Source organism: Schistocerca piceifrons, chromosome 4 (genome assembly GCF_021461385.2).
Source record: "Schistocerca piceifrons isolate TAMUIC-IGC-003096 chromosome 4, iqSchPice1.1, whole genome shotgun sequence".
Classification (NCBI taxonomy): Eukaryota; Metazoa; Arthropoda; class Insecta; order Orthoptera; family Acrididae; genus Schistocerca; species Schistocerca piceifrons.
Window position 1 is genome coordinate 747,734,544 of NC_060141.1, and position 14,981 is coordinate 747,749,524.

At 41.3% G+C, this 14,981-nt stretch overlaps 1 protein-coding gene across 1 annotated transcript in view; it reads left to right on the forward strand.

The window, feature by feature from the left end:
- The first annotated feature begins 1,933 nt into the window (after positions 1 to 1,933).
- LOC124796145 (glucose dehydrogenase [FAD, quinone]-like) overlaps positions 1,934 to 14,981 on the forward strand; it is a 92,233-nt gene continuing 79,185 nt past the window's right edge. Inside the window, exon 1 of the mRNA XM_047260237.1 lies at positions 1,934 to 2,311. Within this exon, the coding sequence (XP_047116193.1) occupies positions 1,934 to 2,311 (378 nt within the window). The remainder of the gene's footprint in view (positions 2,312 to 14,981) is intronic.

A 14,981-nucleotide genomic window follows, 5' to 3' on the forward strand; every position in this document is an offset into this window, starting at 1 on the left:
TCCAAACCAATTGTTTCGGCTGTCGATGCATCTTCTCACAGCATCGGAGCGGTTCTCTCGCACTGCATTAATTCTGTCGGTCGCCCGATCGCTTTTGCGTCTAAATTGCTCAATTCTGCCCTGAAAAACTATTCTCACATCGAGAGGGAGCTTTAGCTATTGTCTATGGAGTAAGTTTCATGATTTCTTGTACGGTCGGAAGTTCTATTTGGTCACCGACGATAAGCCTTTGACGTCGTTGTTCCACCCGTCAAAGCCAGTGCCGGCCCATATTGCACAAAAGTTGCAACGTTGGACTTTGTTTTTGTCCAACTATAATTACGAAATTTTGTTTCGGCCTACTTCCCAGCATGGCAATGCTGATGCTCTGTCTCGTATGCCTATCGGTCCTGACGCAGTGTTTGATTCTTCCGAACTGTCCTGCATGTTTATCGACTCGTTTGATAAGGACTTAGCTGATGGTTCTGTGGTGTCACCGCCAGACACCACACTTGCTAGGTGGTAGCCTTTAAATCGGCCGCGGTCCGTTAGTACACGTCAGACCCGCGTGTCGCCACTCAGTGATTGCAGACCGAGCGCCGCCACACGGCAGGTCTAGAGAGACTTCCTAGCACTCTCCCCAGTTGTACAACCGATTTTGTCAAAATACGTTCTCATTTGCCGAGACGATAGCATAGCCTTCAGCTACGTCATTTGCAACGACCTAGCAAGGCGCCATTATCAGTTGCTATTGATATTGTAAATAATGTACAGACAAGAGCTACGTTCAACATTAATGGATTAAAGTTAAGTATTCCACCATCTGCGTCCGTTTTCTAAGTTCTAATTTCCTTGTCCTGTTCCAGACCTCACGCCAGCCTGCGTGAGCTAAAACGCGTGCCTTTCGGCTTCCTCTATTCATACGGGTTGGCTCTCCTGCCAGCCCACAACAGGTTCACGGTGGATTTTCGTCGCATTGTTGCCACGACAGCCGCCAATGCTTCTTTACAGATTCTTTTGCAGTATATTCGTACTCAATGGCAACCAGAAATCCTCCGATTGCTGCACGCTGGTCATTGGGGTATAGTGTGGACGAAGCAATTAGCGCGTCGTCACTGCACTTGGGTCGGCATTGATAGACAAATTGAGACTTTGCTTGCTAACTGTCGCTCTTGCGCAGAGCATGAATCTGCTCCCCGCCAGCGCTTCTTTGCGTGGCCAACTCCTACTGCGCCTTGGCAGCGCATTCATATTGATTTTGCGGGTCCTTTTTGGGACACCCGCTGGTTGATAGTTATCGATGCGTACAGCAACTTTCCTTTTGTTGTACATATGGCCTCTACTACCTCTGCCAGCACTATTCGGGCTTTGACATCTATTTTTTGCATTGAGGGCCTTCCTGAAGTTATTGTCTCCAACAATGGCCCCCAATTCGTGTCCTCAGAGTTTGAAGCGTTCTGTGCTGCCAATGGCAATCGCCATCTGACCGCAGCCCCGTTCCACCCCCAGTCAAAGGGCGAAGCCGAACGCTTTGTGCGTACGTTTAAGTCGCAGATGAGCAAGTTGCGCGCCACGCACTCTCGCGAACGTGTGCTCTTGACTTTCCGTGCTTCCCATTGCTTTCAGCCGCGCGCCATCCCTTCCCCAGCGGAGCTGCTACATGGCCGTGCCCATTGGTCGCTCCTGCAGCTATTGCACCCCGCTCCCGCTGCTTCGCATCGTTCTGGCTTGGCACTGCATGATTTGGTGTTCTATCGCGTTTCTCTGGCAGGCAGCGCTGGGACAGGGGCGCATTCTTCGCCAGCTTGGCCGCGCCTTATTTGTCATTTCTGGTCCCTCCGGCACTGTCAAGCGACACTGGAACCAGATTCGTTTGTGCCGTCCTCGGCTTTCTGCGGTTGGTTGTTTTCCGTCAGAATTGGAGGCTTTGCGGCTTCCACCGCCACGGCCCACAATGCCACCGGCGGCGTCTCTGCAGCGGGTTCGCCTCCAGGTGTCGCCGCTGCCGGTCCAGTCACCTGCTCCGGACGGACGCCTCCCGCCGTCGCCGCCGTTGCCGCCGTCGTCGCCGTTGCCGCCGTCGCTCATGGAGGTCGTTGCTCTGCCGCCGCCTCCTCCTCCTCCGAACATACCCAGTAGCGGTGCACGGTGTGGGCAGGTTTTCCACAGGTCGTTTTCCTCGCCCCCTCGCGAGCAATTCGGGGTCGCAGGTGGACAGCGCGCCCCGGCAGTTCCACTGTCCGCCCCCTCAGCTGCGCTGCTCCTGGGTCCCTCCACCCGCCGCCGGAAACCATACTCAACGACGGTGCATCGTTTCAGTGGAAAGGATGTGGTATCAATAGCAACAATACCACAGAATAGTTTCTCAAGTTGGCACTACGAGAGACAGACGACAGCGCCCTCTAACCGGTGCTGTTGAGGTCTACGAGCTCAGCGACTCCTTCAGCCCATTTGATCAGGTGCAGCCAGGCAGGACACTTCGCTTCAGCATTGCACCTACGTACAAAGTTATGTAATCGTTTATCACTTTGTTTTTACTCTAGTAAACCATTTTCTTGCAGTACCGACTTGTTACCTTTTCCCCTTACTACCCACACGCCAACTCCCAGGCGGGATACCAAAGGCTTCTCTTTGCCGCGCACAAGCAACCTGTCGTAACGCATTTGTTGTGCCAGTGGTAAATGGCCTTCTTTGTTGGTGGCTTCCTACCGTACTTGGTCCTAAGCATCCCCTGAACAGCTGTAGCACACATGTTTCTGCCAAACTCCAACACACAGAAAGGTCGCTCTGCACCTGAACTCACCATGTTAGCGACTAGTGTTGACTATCGGCAAATTACCAAACTACGCTTTGACGGTATATATGAAAAAAACTTTCAGGGTTTCTCTTCAAAATGACATATGTATGATCTGTACAATGTTTACTTCTCGTGCAATAAATAACTGAAAGTGTCCCTGGACTTTATGTACACTCTGTATATTCGGCGAAATTTGAATGTGAACTGAAGCAGCAAAGGGTGTTTATGCATTCTTGTCCATCCTGTTTGTGCCTTCCTATGGTGTGATCATGGGAGGGTGCAACATCCATATGTGCGTGAAGAAAACAGAAAATGGTCCCTCTAAGACTCCCAGCTTGGCAACACCATCAGTGCTATCTGTACGCATTTGTTGAACGTTTAAAAATGTACCTGCGGGCAGGCGACCCCTCAGATTCCGCGTGCCCACAAAGGAGCAGTAGAGAACGAAATGCAGATGAATTTCCAACTGTTCCAGCTATTACGTAGTGCACCTCTTCGTCACAGCCAGGGAGAGCATGTTAAAATAACTAGACGACACTCTTAACCAGTTTCTCTGAACCGTCTTCTCACAGTTAGACATAAATAAACATTTGACATTGTCCTTAATTGCATCTGTGATGTATGAAATCATAGGTGCACTCGGATCTGCTTCAAATGTTTGATGACAAGGGAGTAAAGTGATCTCACTTTGATTGCCCACCTGTATTATGCCAAGGAGGCGTAGCATTTCACATAACTGCTCTGAGACTACACTTACCACTGTTCAGTGCCTCAAAGGTGCATTGTTACACACACTGGTGTATAATTGTCTCAAAGATTCCATACGTAAGAAAAAGCATAAAATTTCAGTTTACTTCATGCATTTATTGCTAGATGAACCGGTCTTGAAAGAAAGTGAATGCATATCGTTTACCATTTATTACTAACTAGAAATGTCAGCTGAGTGGTCATCGCAGAACGCCATGCAAGGGGCCTAGATTTGGTTCCTACCTGGGTCAGAGACTTTCTTCGCTTGAGGACTAGGTGTTGTATTGTCCTCGTCAATTCATCCTCATTGATGTGTGAGCTGCATCAATTCATCCTCATGTGTGAGCTGCCGGGGTGGCGTCAACTGAAAAGTCTTGCACCACGCGACACATGAGCTTAAGGCTCGTTTCACACTGGCACACTTGTGATGGTCACCGGTGACTGTGGTCAACACTGCTGGGTCACTGGTGTCCCACACTGCAGCCGTTGCCAACTGATGAGTCGGTGAAATGCACTCGAGTGAGGAGGAACTGTTGTTAGTACTTGTGAGGAGGAGGAGGAGGAGAATGAAGACAAAACGTTCATTACCCATACATCCACTGCTACGTGATCGGCTGGAGAAAGGATTGTATTACACCCTTTATGACGATCTGAGACACTCTGAGAAGTTTTTCAGTATTTTCGAATGTCAAAAACTTCATTTGATGAACTACTAGAAAATGTGAAGGAAGCAATCACAGGAAAAGACACTATACTAAGGAAGGCTATACCACCAGAGGAAAAACTTGCTCTTACATTAAGGTAGGTACTGTAGTATTATTTTATTTTATTGAAAGCACATTTCACAGATTTTAACTGGTATTAATATACATTACAAAATATTGTAAAACTTTCACTGATAGTTTTAAGTTCACTGTTTCTCTGCCTGTGCTGTTGAAAAGTATATCAAGGACTCGTAACTGTACAGCTAGTTACAATACATGACATAGCTCCATTCAGCAATACTAAACAGTCCTCCAAAGTAGTACGTTCAGTCAACGATTTAACAATTGCAAATTTCAGGGAAAGCCTACAGCAGTTAGACTGGGATGAGGTGTACCGTGAACCTGATGCCAATTTAAAATATAATTTATTTCATGACATTTTTGTAAATGCATTTGAAAACTGCTTCCCCAAGAAAATAGTTAAATATGCTCGTAAGAAACCTTGTAACAAACCATGGCTTACTAAGGGTATAAAAATATCTTGTAACTGGAAAAGGGAAATGTATCTGACAGCAAGAAAGAGTAGTGACCCAGAAACTATCAAACATTATAAAAACTACTGTTATATTAAGAAAAGTTATTAAAAATCCAGAAGTATGTGTATCATGTCTGAAATCAGCAACTCTGATAATAAAATTAAAACAATTTGGAATATTAAGAGAGACAGGACAAAAAGTCAGAAGTTGAAAATATTTTTAATAATCATTTTCTAAACGTTGTGGATATAGTAGGATCCAGGTGTTCATTAGAAGATGTTAGGCTGTTAATGGAAGAGGCCATACCTACGCAATTTGATACAATTGAAATCTCACCCACTTCTCCCTCTGAAATTAGGAAAATAATAAACTTGCTTAAAAGCAAAAACTCACATGGAATTGATGGCATTTCCAGCAAAATACTAAAAGCTTGTTCTCAACAGAAAAGTAAGATTCTCAGCCACCTGTGTAATAGCTCTCTGGAACAGGGCATTTTCCCTGATAGACTGAAATATGCTATTGTTATACCTTTGCATAAAAAGGGGGATAGATCTGATGTCAACAATTACCATCCAATCTCCCTTCTAACAGCTTTATCCAAAATTTTTGAGAAATTAATGTATTCAAGAGTAGCTTCACATATCTGTAAAAATGAAGTACTAACAAAATGTCAGTTTGGTTTCCAGAAAGATTTTTCAACAGAAAATGCCATATATGGTTTCACCAATCAAATTTTGAATGATCTGAATAACCGAACACCACCCATTGGGATTTTTTGTGATCTCTCAAAGCCTTTTGATTGTGTAAATCATGAAATTCTGCTATACAAGCTAAAGTATTGTGACATGAGTGGGACAGTGCACAAATGGTTTAATTCGTACCTAACTGGAAGAGTGCAGAAAGTTGAAATAAGTAGTTCTCATAATATGCAAAGATCAGCACATTCCTCAAACTGAGAACTATCAAGAATGGGGTTCCACAAGGGTCAGTCTTGGGTCCTTTGATGTTCTTAATATATATTAATGACTTGCCATTCTATATTCATGAAGAGGCAAAGTTAGTTCTCTTTGCTGATGACACAAGTACAGTAATCACACCTGACAAACAAGAATGAACTGATGAAATTGTCAATACTGTCTTTCAGAAAATTACTAAGTGGTTCCTTGTAAACGAACTCACTGAATTTTGATAAGACACAGTACATACAGTTCCATACAGTGAATGATATGACGCCATTAATAATTATAGACCTTAATCAGAAGCATATAGCTAAGGTAGAATATTCCAAATTTTTAGGTGTGTCCATTGATGAGCGATTAAATTGGAAGACACACATTGATGATCTGCTGAAACGTTTGAGTTCAGCTACTTATGCAATAAGGGTCATTGCAAAATTTGGTGATAAACATCTTAGTAAATTAGCTTACTACGCCTATTTTAACTCATTGCTTTCATATGACATCATATTTTGGGGTAATTCATCACTGAGGAATAAAGTATTTATTGCATAAAAGCGTGCAAGCAGAATAATAGCTGGAGTCCACCAAAGATCATTCTGCAGACATTTAAGGATCTAGGGGTATTCACAGTAGCTTCTCAGTATATATACTCTCTTATGAAATTTGTTATTAACAACCAAACCAAATTCAAAAGTAATAGCAGTGTGCATAACTACAATACTAGGAGAAAGGATGATCTTCACTATTCAAGATTAAATCTAACTTTGGCACAGAAAGGGGTGAATTATACTGGCACTAAAGTCTTTGGTCACTTACCAAATAGTATCAAAAGTCTGACAGATAACCAACAAGTATTTAAGAAGAAATTAAAAGAATTTCTGAATGACAACTACTTCTACTCCATAGAGGAATTTTTAGATATAAATTAAGAAAAAAAGGAAAAAAAAAAACAAATATTTAAAAAAATTAAAAAATAAAATAAAAAAGACAAAGATAAAGTTGTTATATTAACTTAAGTATGTTGTTAAATTAACTTAATTATGTCATGTATTGGAAAATTTGACTCGTTCCACATCATTACGAATTATCATATTCATGATCTATGGAACTAGTATTAATCTAATCTACTCGGAGGCCGCTGGCGAGCACACAGCTGGTAACTGATCGGACAACCTCGACTGTCCTCCAGTGTAGCCTTGAACTGTTCCATGATATGCACGGTCGTGATGCAGATCCCCCGTAGCGTAATTTGGTACCGGCACAAATCCTATTTGGGACGAAGAGGAAGCAGAAGCGCTGTAATATTGTTGGGCATTAATAATGACATTTATCAAATCTGATTCCACTTTCAATCTTGCATGACTGGGTAATTTTTTTAATTCAGGTACTGTGCTGTGATGAATTGTCTTTTCTGGCGTACTTTTCCTTCAAAATGTTATATAGGATACCTTCTTCTTCAAGACTCTTCTTTTCACGTGGCCTTTTTTGCCGTCGCTCAGCAGTTTTTTCACGTGCCTCCTGCTCTAAATTTTCTCCTTCACCAAACTCGTTTCTGTCTTCACCACACTCGTTTCTGTCTTCGCCGCTCTCGTTTCTGTCTGTCTTCGCCGCGCTCGTTTCTGTCTGTCTTCGCCACACTCGTTTCTGTCTGTCTGTCTGTCTTCGCCACACTCGTTTCTGTCTGTCTGTCTGTCTGTCTGTCTTCGCCACACTCGTTTCTGTCTGTCTGTCTGTCTTCGCCACACTCGTTTCTGTCTGTCTGTCTTTGCCACACTCGTTTCTGTCTGTCTGTCTGTCTGTCTGTGCGTCTTTGCCACACTCGTTTCTGTCTGTCTGTGTGTCTTTGCCACACTCGTTTCTGTCTGTCTGGCTGTCTGTCTTTGCCACACTCGTTTCTGTCTGTCTGTCTGTCTGTCTGTCTTTGCCACACTCGTTTCTGTCTGTCTGTCTGTCTGTCTGTCTGTCTGTCTTTGCCACACTCGTTTCTGTCTGTCTGTCTTTGCCACACTCGTTTCTGTCTGTCTGTCTGTCTGTCTGTCTGTCTGTCTCTTTGCCACACTCGTTTCTGTCTGTCTGTCTTTGCCACACTCGTTTCTGTCTGTCTTTGCCACACTCGTTTCTGTCTGTCTTCGCCGCGCTCGTTTCTGTCTGTCTTCACCGTGCTCGTTTCTGTCTGTCTTCGCCGCGCTCGTTTCTGTCTGTCTGTCTTCGCCAATGCTAGAAGTAGTGTTCTTACAGTCAGTTGTTAGTAATAGCAGCTGATCGAAGTAGATATACTTCTTCCTACCAGTTGCTGCAGAACCACTCTTTTCTGTTTTTTGCCTTAATAACTCTCTGGTATAACTAGCCCTTAAGCTCTTCCATTTTTTTTGATGGATTGTCCCTGCAACAAACAAAAACCACCACAGTATTCTAATATCTAATGTATAAAAATGACTGTTTGTTTGATTTTGTTCGGTTTTGTTCGTATTCTATGCACAGCGATGAAACTTTGTCACTTTTTATTTATTTATTTATTATTGTCACTTGCGTGAAAGTTATAGGCATAGTACAATTATTAACATTTATTAAAATTATAGTTGCCAGGTGTTTCAGCTGGTTATCTATAATGTCTGTGTGTTGTGCGTGTGTATGCTTGTGTGTAACCTGCATGATTTTGTAGTTTTGTTCCATATGCTTTATCTTTTTTTTTTACAGGTACTTGGGGGCCGGATCATCCATGATGGACTTACATTTTCAGTACAGAATTGGTGTATCAACTATCTCGTATATTATACGAGACGTTTGCTCTGCCATATGGCGTAAAATGAAGTCAAAATGTTTTCCCAACCTCTCGAAAGATCTATGGCTTGCCTCAGCTGAAGGATTCCATAAGAGGGCCAACTTTCCTCATTGTGTGGGTGCAGTGGACGGGAAGCACATCAGAATTGTAAAACCGACTTCCAGTGGTTCACTCTACTATAATTATAAGAACTATTTTTCCATTCTGTTGTTAGCTGTTTGTGATTCGATGTACAAATTCTGATAATTTTATTATCAACGCCAAAAACAGGTATCTACGACTGCCAGAGTTAAGTAGAGAAGAGCCTCAGGTAGGACTAGGAATAGGAAATGTACAATACATTTCAACCAATATCAGGAAGCCTAGGAGTATGCAAGGAGTTGGGAAGAAAAAATGTGGTGCTGCTAGGTAGTAGCGTAGCTCACGTAAGAAACAGATTGCCCAATCGCTTGGTCTAGCAGGCAACCCTTGTCAGGGAACGGCCACCAGGCGGCAAAAGCGTCGCACCCTTACTTGTGGAATCAACCACTTGATGGCACTCCGTTCTGTGAAATATGTGGCAACATCGGCCCAACGCGTGCAGCTTTCCACTATTTGGCGTCTGTGAAGTACAGCTGTTTCTGAGATACCAGTGGTAGTGGATCGAGTCCTCATGCCGAGGGCCTGAGAGTATATCAGCTGTGGAAGGAGTAGACGAACAAATCCTGAACTAAAACTGTTCAGATTTCCCATCAAAGATAAAGAAAGGTTACACGAGTGGATTTTAAATTCAGGTTAATCAATAAATTAGTTATGAGTAAGAATTAATGAAGAGCCCTAAGCATTCGATCCTATCTACATTTTGTCGATCTTATATTCTGATATAACGTGGCAGCCCTTCCTGTACAACAATCATATCATATAATTTTTAAATGAAATCTTTGCTGCGATTTGGACTTTTTTAAATGTTTAAAGACAAGTGTAGTAGAACTGTCTCAAAACTGAAAATTATAAATATGTAGTTTATTCATATTGTATTTAAGTACCAAATAAAGATTCTCCGTTCGGCTGCACAAATAAGTTTCGTTGCCTTTCCTTGATCACTCTACCACGTTTAACTAGAAAGAAGTAATGTGTTAAATCTGAGCAAAACAGTACTGCTTGTGACAATAGTAGATGTGCTGGCTGCAAAGTTAAGATGTTTACCATCACAGAATTTTTTTTGCTCAAGATATTTAAAGTTTCACAATATTTATTTTTTTTGAAGATATCATTGTTAAGTGCATACATGAAATTATATTCGTTTACAACTAACAGTAAGCAAATGCAAAATGTGGTTATACTTAAGAACACTTACAGAAATACTTAGAAAGGAAGCAAAACTTATTTACAGTCTCAATGTGAAAAAATCTTGTGATTATAACTCACCTAATCCCTATACATGCTTTATGCAAAACAAATAATAATGTCGGTAATGTCAAGACGTGAAACCCACTGCTCAGTGCAATATTTGTCAGTAAATTAAAGGATTATATTTCAAAGACGTTGAGGTTTTGAAAACTTTCTAGTGTTAACCCGCACGTGGAGATCTTTTTTACCACCATAATCTGTATCAGAAGAGCTGTATAACAAAGGGGATATAGACGGCATGGAAGGCGAGTGTAAAACCTATGCGACTGCAATACAGTCTGCATTTAAACAGTAACTCACGAGAAATATTTGTGTGTTACTTTTCATTTATTTAATTTCTCATATGATTGTGGGAAGTATCCCTATAGAAGAAATAAACTTGGTTTGTAGAATTACAGGAGCTAATCTACATTCTTCGATTGAAAACTCGGGAAAAACCATAGCCGATCATGGTCTACAGTCAGCTGTGTGACGAATGCATTTCGCGCGCAACGCTCTAGCCGAACACAAATCAGTGTCATTCACGTCACCGAAGATACAGCGTTGCCAATTCCGCGAGATGGACAGGTCAGTTAGCATTGTAGCGTCACCTGCGACATCTGTTGACCGACGGGAAAACTATTTTTACGGTTGCCTGTTCCGCCGTAAGGACGGTCAATCTGTTTCTTACGTGATCTGGGGTAGTAGTCATAGGCAAGATGTAGGCCTCAGTTACAGAAAAAATTAGGGTAGCATACAAGGTCATGAGTATATTCAAACTAAATTCAGGGCTTTGTCAAATGATGGGGGATTTAGGGTCTTTAGCTACGGATTTCTCAACAGATGACCATGTGGTGATGGTGGGTAGGGGTCAGAAACAGTTGGGACAGGAATGGGGCATAAGACATAGGTGGTGACCTGGACAAGACAGTTTCCCTGACTTATGGCACAAATGCACACTTAGAACAAGTTGTTCCAGTGTCATGATCAGCCACACATATATGGAACTTCGAGGCAGATTAATGTGGGGTTACAGAAGGCATTGATGGCAGCCAGGTTCACACATGTTGCTGTCATGCCTGTTGATATCACGGCTTGTCACTAGACATGGCCTAGTCCTAAGAGGAAGAGAAGATTAGTACAGTAGATTCATCACAGTGTGTGGGGTGTACCTTGGGCCAAGCATGGTGAAATATTTGATGTCATACACAGGAGAAGCAAATCCTTTTTATGATAAATCCAGATAACAATTTCCCCAACTAAAGAGTATCTGCAGCAGATAAAAAAATCTGAAACAATAGCTTACAATATGGATAATTTTACATGTCATAAGAAAACAAGAACCCATCAGAAGAAGTATCATGGGACATTCCAGAGGCTTAACAACTCTTCATCAAATCATACAGTCAATAAAACATAAAATACAAAAGTCTGAAGGTGAGATCCAATCTTTGTACTGCACAGTAGTTTCTGTCACTGAGCACTGGTGTAAAGACACAGAAATCCAACATGTATTATTAGCATCGTATGAAAGGACAGACGTTTCCACATGGCTACTTCGAAAGGGTTGAGGATTGTGTATTTATACAAGAAAAGGAATGTGGCTCAAATCAAGGTGTGTCCTTGGTACAATAAGTGAAGACAAACACTTAGAAATATCAGCTACTGAATTAACAGGGCTTGATACAACCAAAAAATTAATCATATTGTGTGTGCATCAAATTCCTGGTAGTAATGTGGGAACTTTCTTCAATACATTAACAGAAGTTCTAAAACTCAGATACTAAAGTAAACAAACCTCTCTGTGGAGACATAAACACAAACAAAGCGAGTATAACCCTCATCAATATTCTTCAGAGTTTTTGCATGTCCCTGTTGGTCAATAGTGTAATAAATATTACTGCAGTGACTCCATTGGTGATTGACAATGTGGCCACAAACATGGACAGGGAAAAGTGTGATGTAGCTGAAAAATATCTTTGGCTGTCAGACCATTTCTGGCAAATAACAGCAGTAAAATCTGGCTTGGGAAAATCCCTGAAACTGCAAGCTTGCGGAAGACATCTATCAGAAATAAAAATAGAAGAAATTTCAAAATAACAAGCAAACCAAAGTTGAGATGAATCATATGGAGAAACTGATGTAAATGTGAAAATCTCTAAATTCTCAACATTTTTAAATTGAATTTTGAAGACATTTCCAGAGGTACCTACATCATATAAGTATCTCACAAAACAAATGGATAACGGCAGATATTAAAAAGTCCTTCTGAGCCATTAAGTGCCTCAGTTCCATGAAAAAGTCATGGTGATTCAGTTCTTAAATAATTATCTGAAAGCTATGATAAAACTATCAGGGTTCAAGTATCTAATGATATAGTTTTGATGGGAGAAGGGAGGGATCTTCTGAGAAGCTTTCCCCAACTCCCCCATTTTGGCTGAGCTGCTGTGGGTGGCAGTTGTGTGTGCGTGAGATGTGCTTGCTTGTGTGAATGAATGATGTGTTTCTCTTTATCTGATGAAGGCTGTGGCTAAAAGCTTGTGTTTAAGTGTCTTTTAATTGTCTGTCTGCAATTTAACATGTAAACTTTATGGTAAGCAGCAATGTGTCTTTTCCTACATTGTTGATATTCTTCCCTGGAGTTTCCGTTGTTTGAATTTTGACAATATGCTCTAATAATGGGCCTGTTTAATGGCATACTACCTATAGAGAAGGAAACAGTGAGGCTGGCTTCTATGCTCCAAATAGTAGAAAGGGTAATATGTAGAGACCTCATGGACATGATTTTAAAATATGAAGCAGCTTCTCAATGGAGCATGGATTCAGAACAAGTCACTAGTAGGAACAATAAAGACCTGGAAAAAATGTTACATTTATTATGATTTAGCATTCCTACTTACCACAGTATGTAAACACAGGTGTGCAGTGGCTAGGGCATTCATCATCAGCACCATGCGATGTTTTAAATATCACTAGTTGGGTCTTATGGTAATGACCTACAAGGGTAAGACATCTTACAGCAAATATGTTGAGGCACACATGAAGCAGGCAGCATGTACCCCATTGATGTACATTGACCAGATACCTCTCAGATTTGAGAAGTGATTACCCTATTTTCCAAGCAGAGAAAGGTTGTAATAAGTAAAAATAATGAAAGGAATCACATTCAATGGACTCAGGGTAATTGTAGGTCACCAAATCACAGCATTTGTGGCCTATGCTGTTACAGCGGTGAAGACAGTGTGAGGATGTGGAACCACTGGCTTTACCCCCCAATAATATTGCTGCCCTATACTGCAGCAAGAACTCTCTCTTTGCCAGATCAATTCTTTTTAGTTCGCGCTCTATGCTACATCCATTGTGTATATGCTGCAAGAATACAAGTATTCATAGCAAGTGCTGAGTGATTATTTATCATCGTAATTACCAGCTCCTCACTGCCTACATCAACAGAAATGTATGCACTAGCCAACTGTCAAACGATCAAAATCCTCCACCTTCAGCTGCTCTTGTCATAAGGAAATAAGAGTAGTGGTCATGGCAACTGGAAGACTGTGGAAGAAAATGTTTCAATGTCAAACTCTAGTGGTTGGCTTTCTACCCAAAAGCCAAATACTCCCCAGCCCACACAACACTGATGCTTACACATTAGTGTCTGTAAGTCCTTTTCCTACCCCACTGATCAGTTGCCCACTGTCACAGTAGGAGGGTAGAAGAAACAAAGTAGATAAAATTGCACCCATGTAATGGGTTACAGAATTCACATAGAGGAAATGAAGCTCATAGTGCTGGAAAGACCATTGTCTGTTTGCAAGGAACATTTTTGAACCTATTGACACTCCTGTAATGGTAGACAATAGCCTCCACTGAAGAGAAGACAGTACCAATCACAGAACAAAATGCGGGCTGGCTGTTTTGTCAATGACATATATCAGCCTTCAGAGCACCCTTAATCACATCAGCATAGGCAGTTGCTGTGATGGTACATGCCTATTTAATGTCACAGTGTCTTCCACCACATGATCCTTGACAGTGAGACCCTCTAAGAGGTTATCGCTCAGTTTTCACAGATAATTCTCCTGCTAGAAGATTTTTATGCATACAGTGTAGTATGAGGGGAGTGTCACCTGGCTGAGGATTTGAGAAAATGAGGGTCTCACACAGACAGAAAATGTCATTCTATGCTATGCAATGCATGCTACCTGCTTCAGCACTGCTACAGGGTCACCTACTACCATAGATCTGTTCTCATCCTGCCTGCTCTTCTTGACAGAAACTGCACATTGGGAGGTGGCTGTCAACTTTTGTATATGTGACTTCTTCCCCATCTAAACCCACACAACAGATAAAGTAGACCTGACAGAGGGAATGCCCAAAATGGCTAACTGGGCAGTAGCCAGCCAGTTGGCTGTCTTTAAGTATTATGAAAGCATTTTATTGCTTCCATGTTCCACCAAGCTACTCACACATTCATCCTCATGAACTTTGCTTAGCAAAGAAATGTCTACTGACTTGAAGGAAAATAATTAGAGAGGTTAAGTAGAATTTGAGTTCCTTCAACAGGTCAACTTTTGCAAATATTTGTTACTAAATTTTGATTGTTATTTTAGAACTTTTAAAATGATTAACAGAATTGTTTTTCTAAAGATGGTGGATAATTCACATTAGTCTAGTGATTACTCAGTGACACTACTCTTGTTTGTGTCTGATTATCTCATTAAGTTTGTCTTAAAGACCCTCTGTCGTTTTCTTTCATGGGAAATTTTAGTGTGTTCAGAGGGTGGCTGGGGTTGGCCAAATATGTTCCACATTTACTAAGCAGCAAAATTATTCTATTATATTAATTATTTTCCCCTTTTTGACAAGAGTTTATCTAATGACTCAATGTTGTTGTTTAAATTTTGTTTCTCTGAACTTTTTTTTAATCCAAATCCCCCAACCACATGTTGGGGTGGGTGAAAACTAACCATACATAAGTATTAAATATTACTGTTTTATTTTGTATAATAGTATTATTATACCATCTCTATTATACATACATGACTTAAGCAGGGAGATGCCATGTCTCCGCTACTTTTTAATTTAGTCCTAGAATATATTGTACGAATG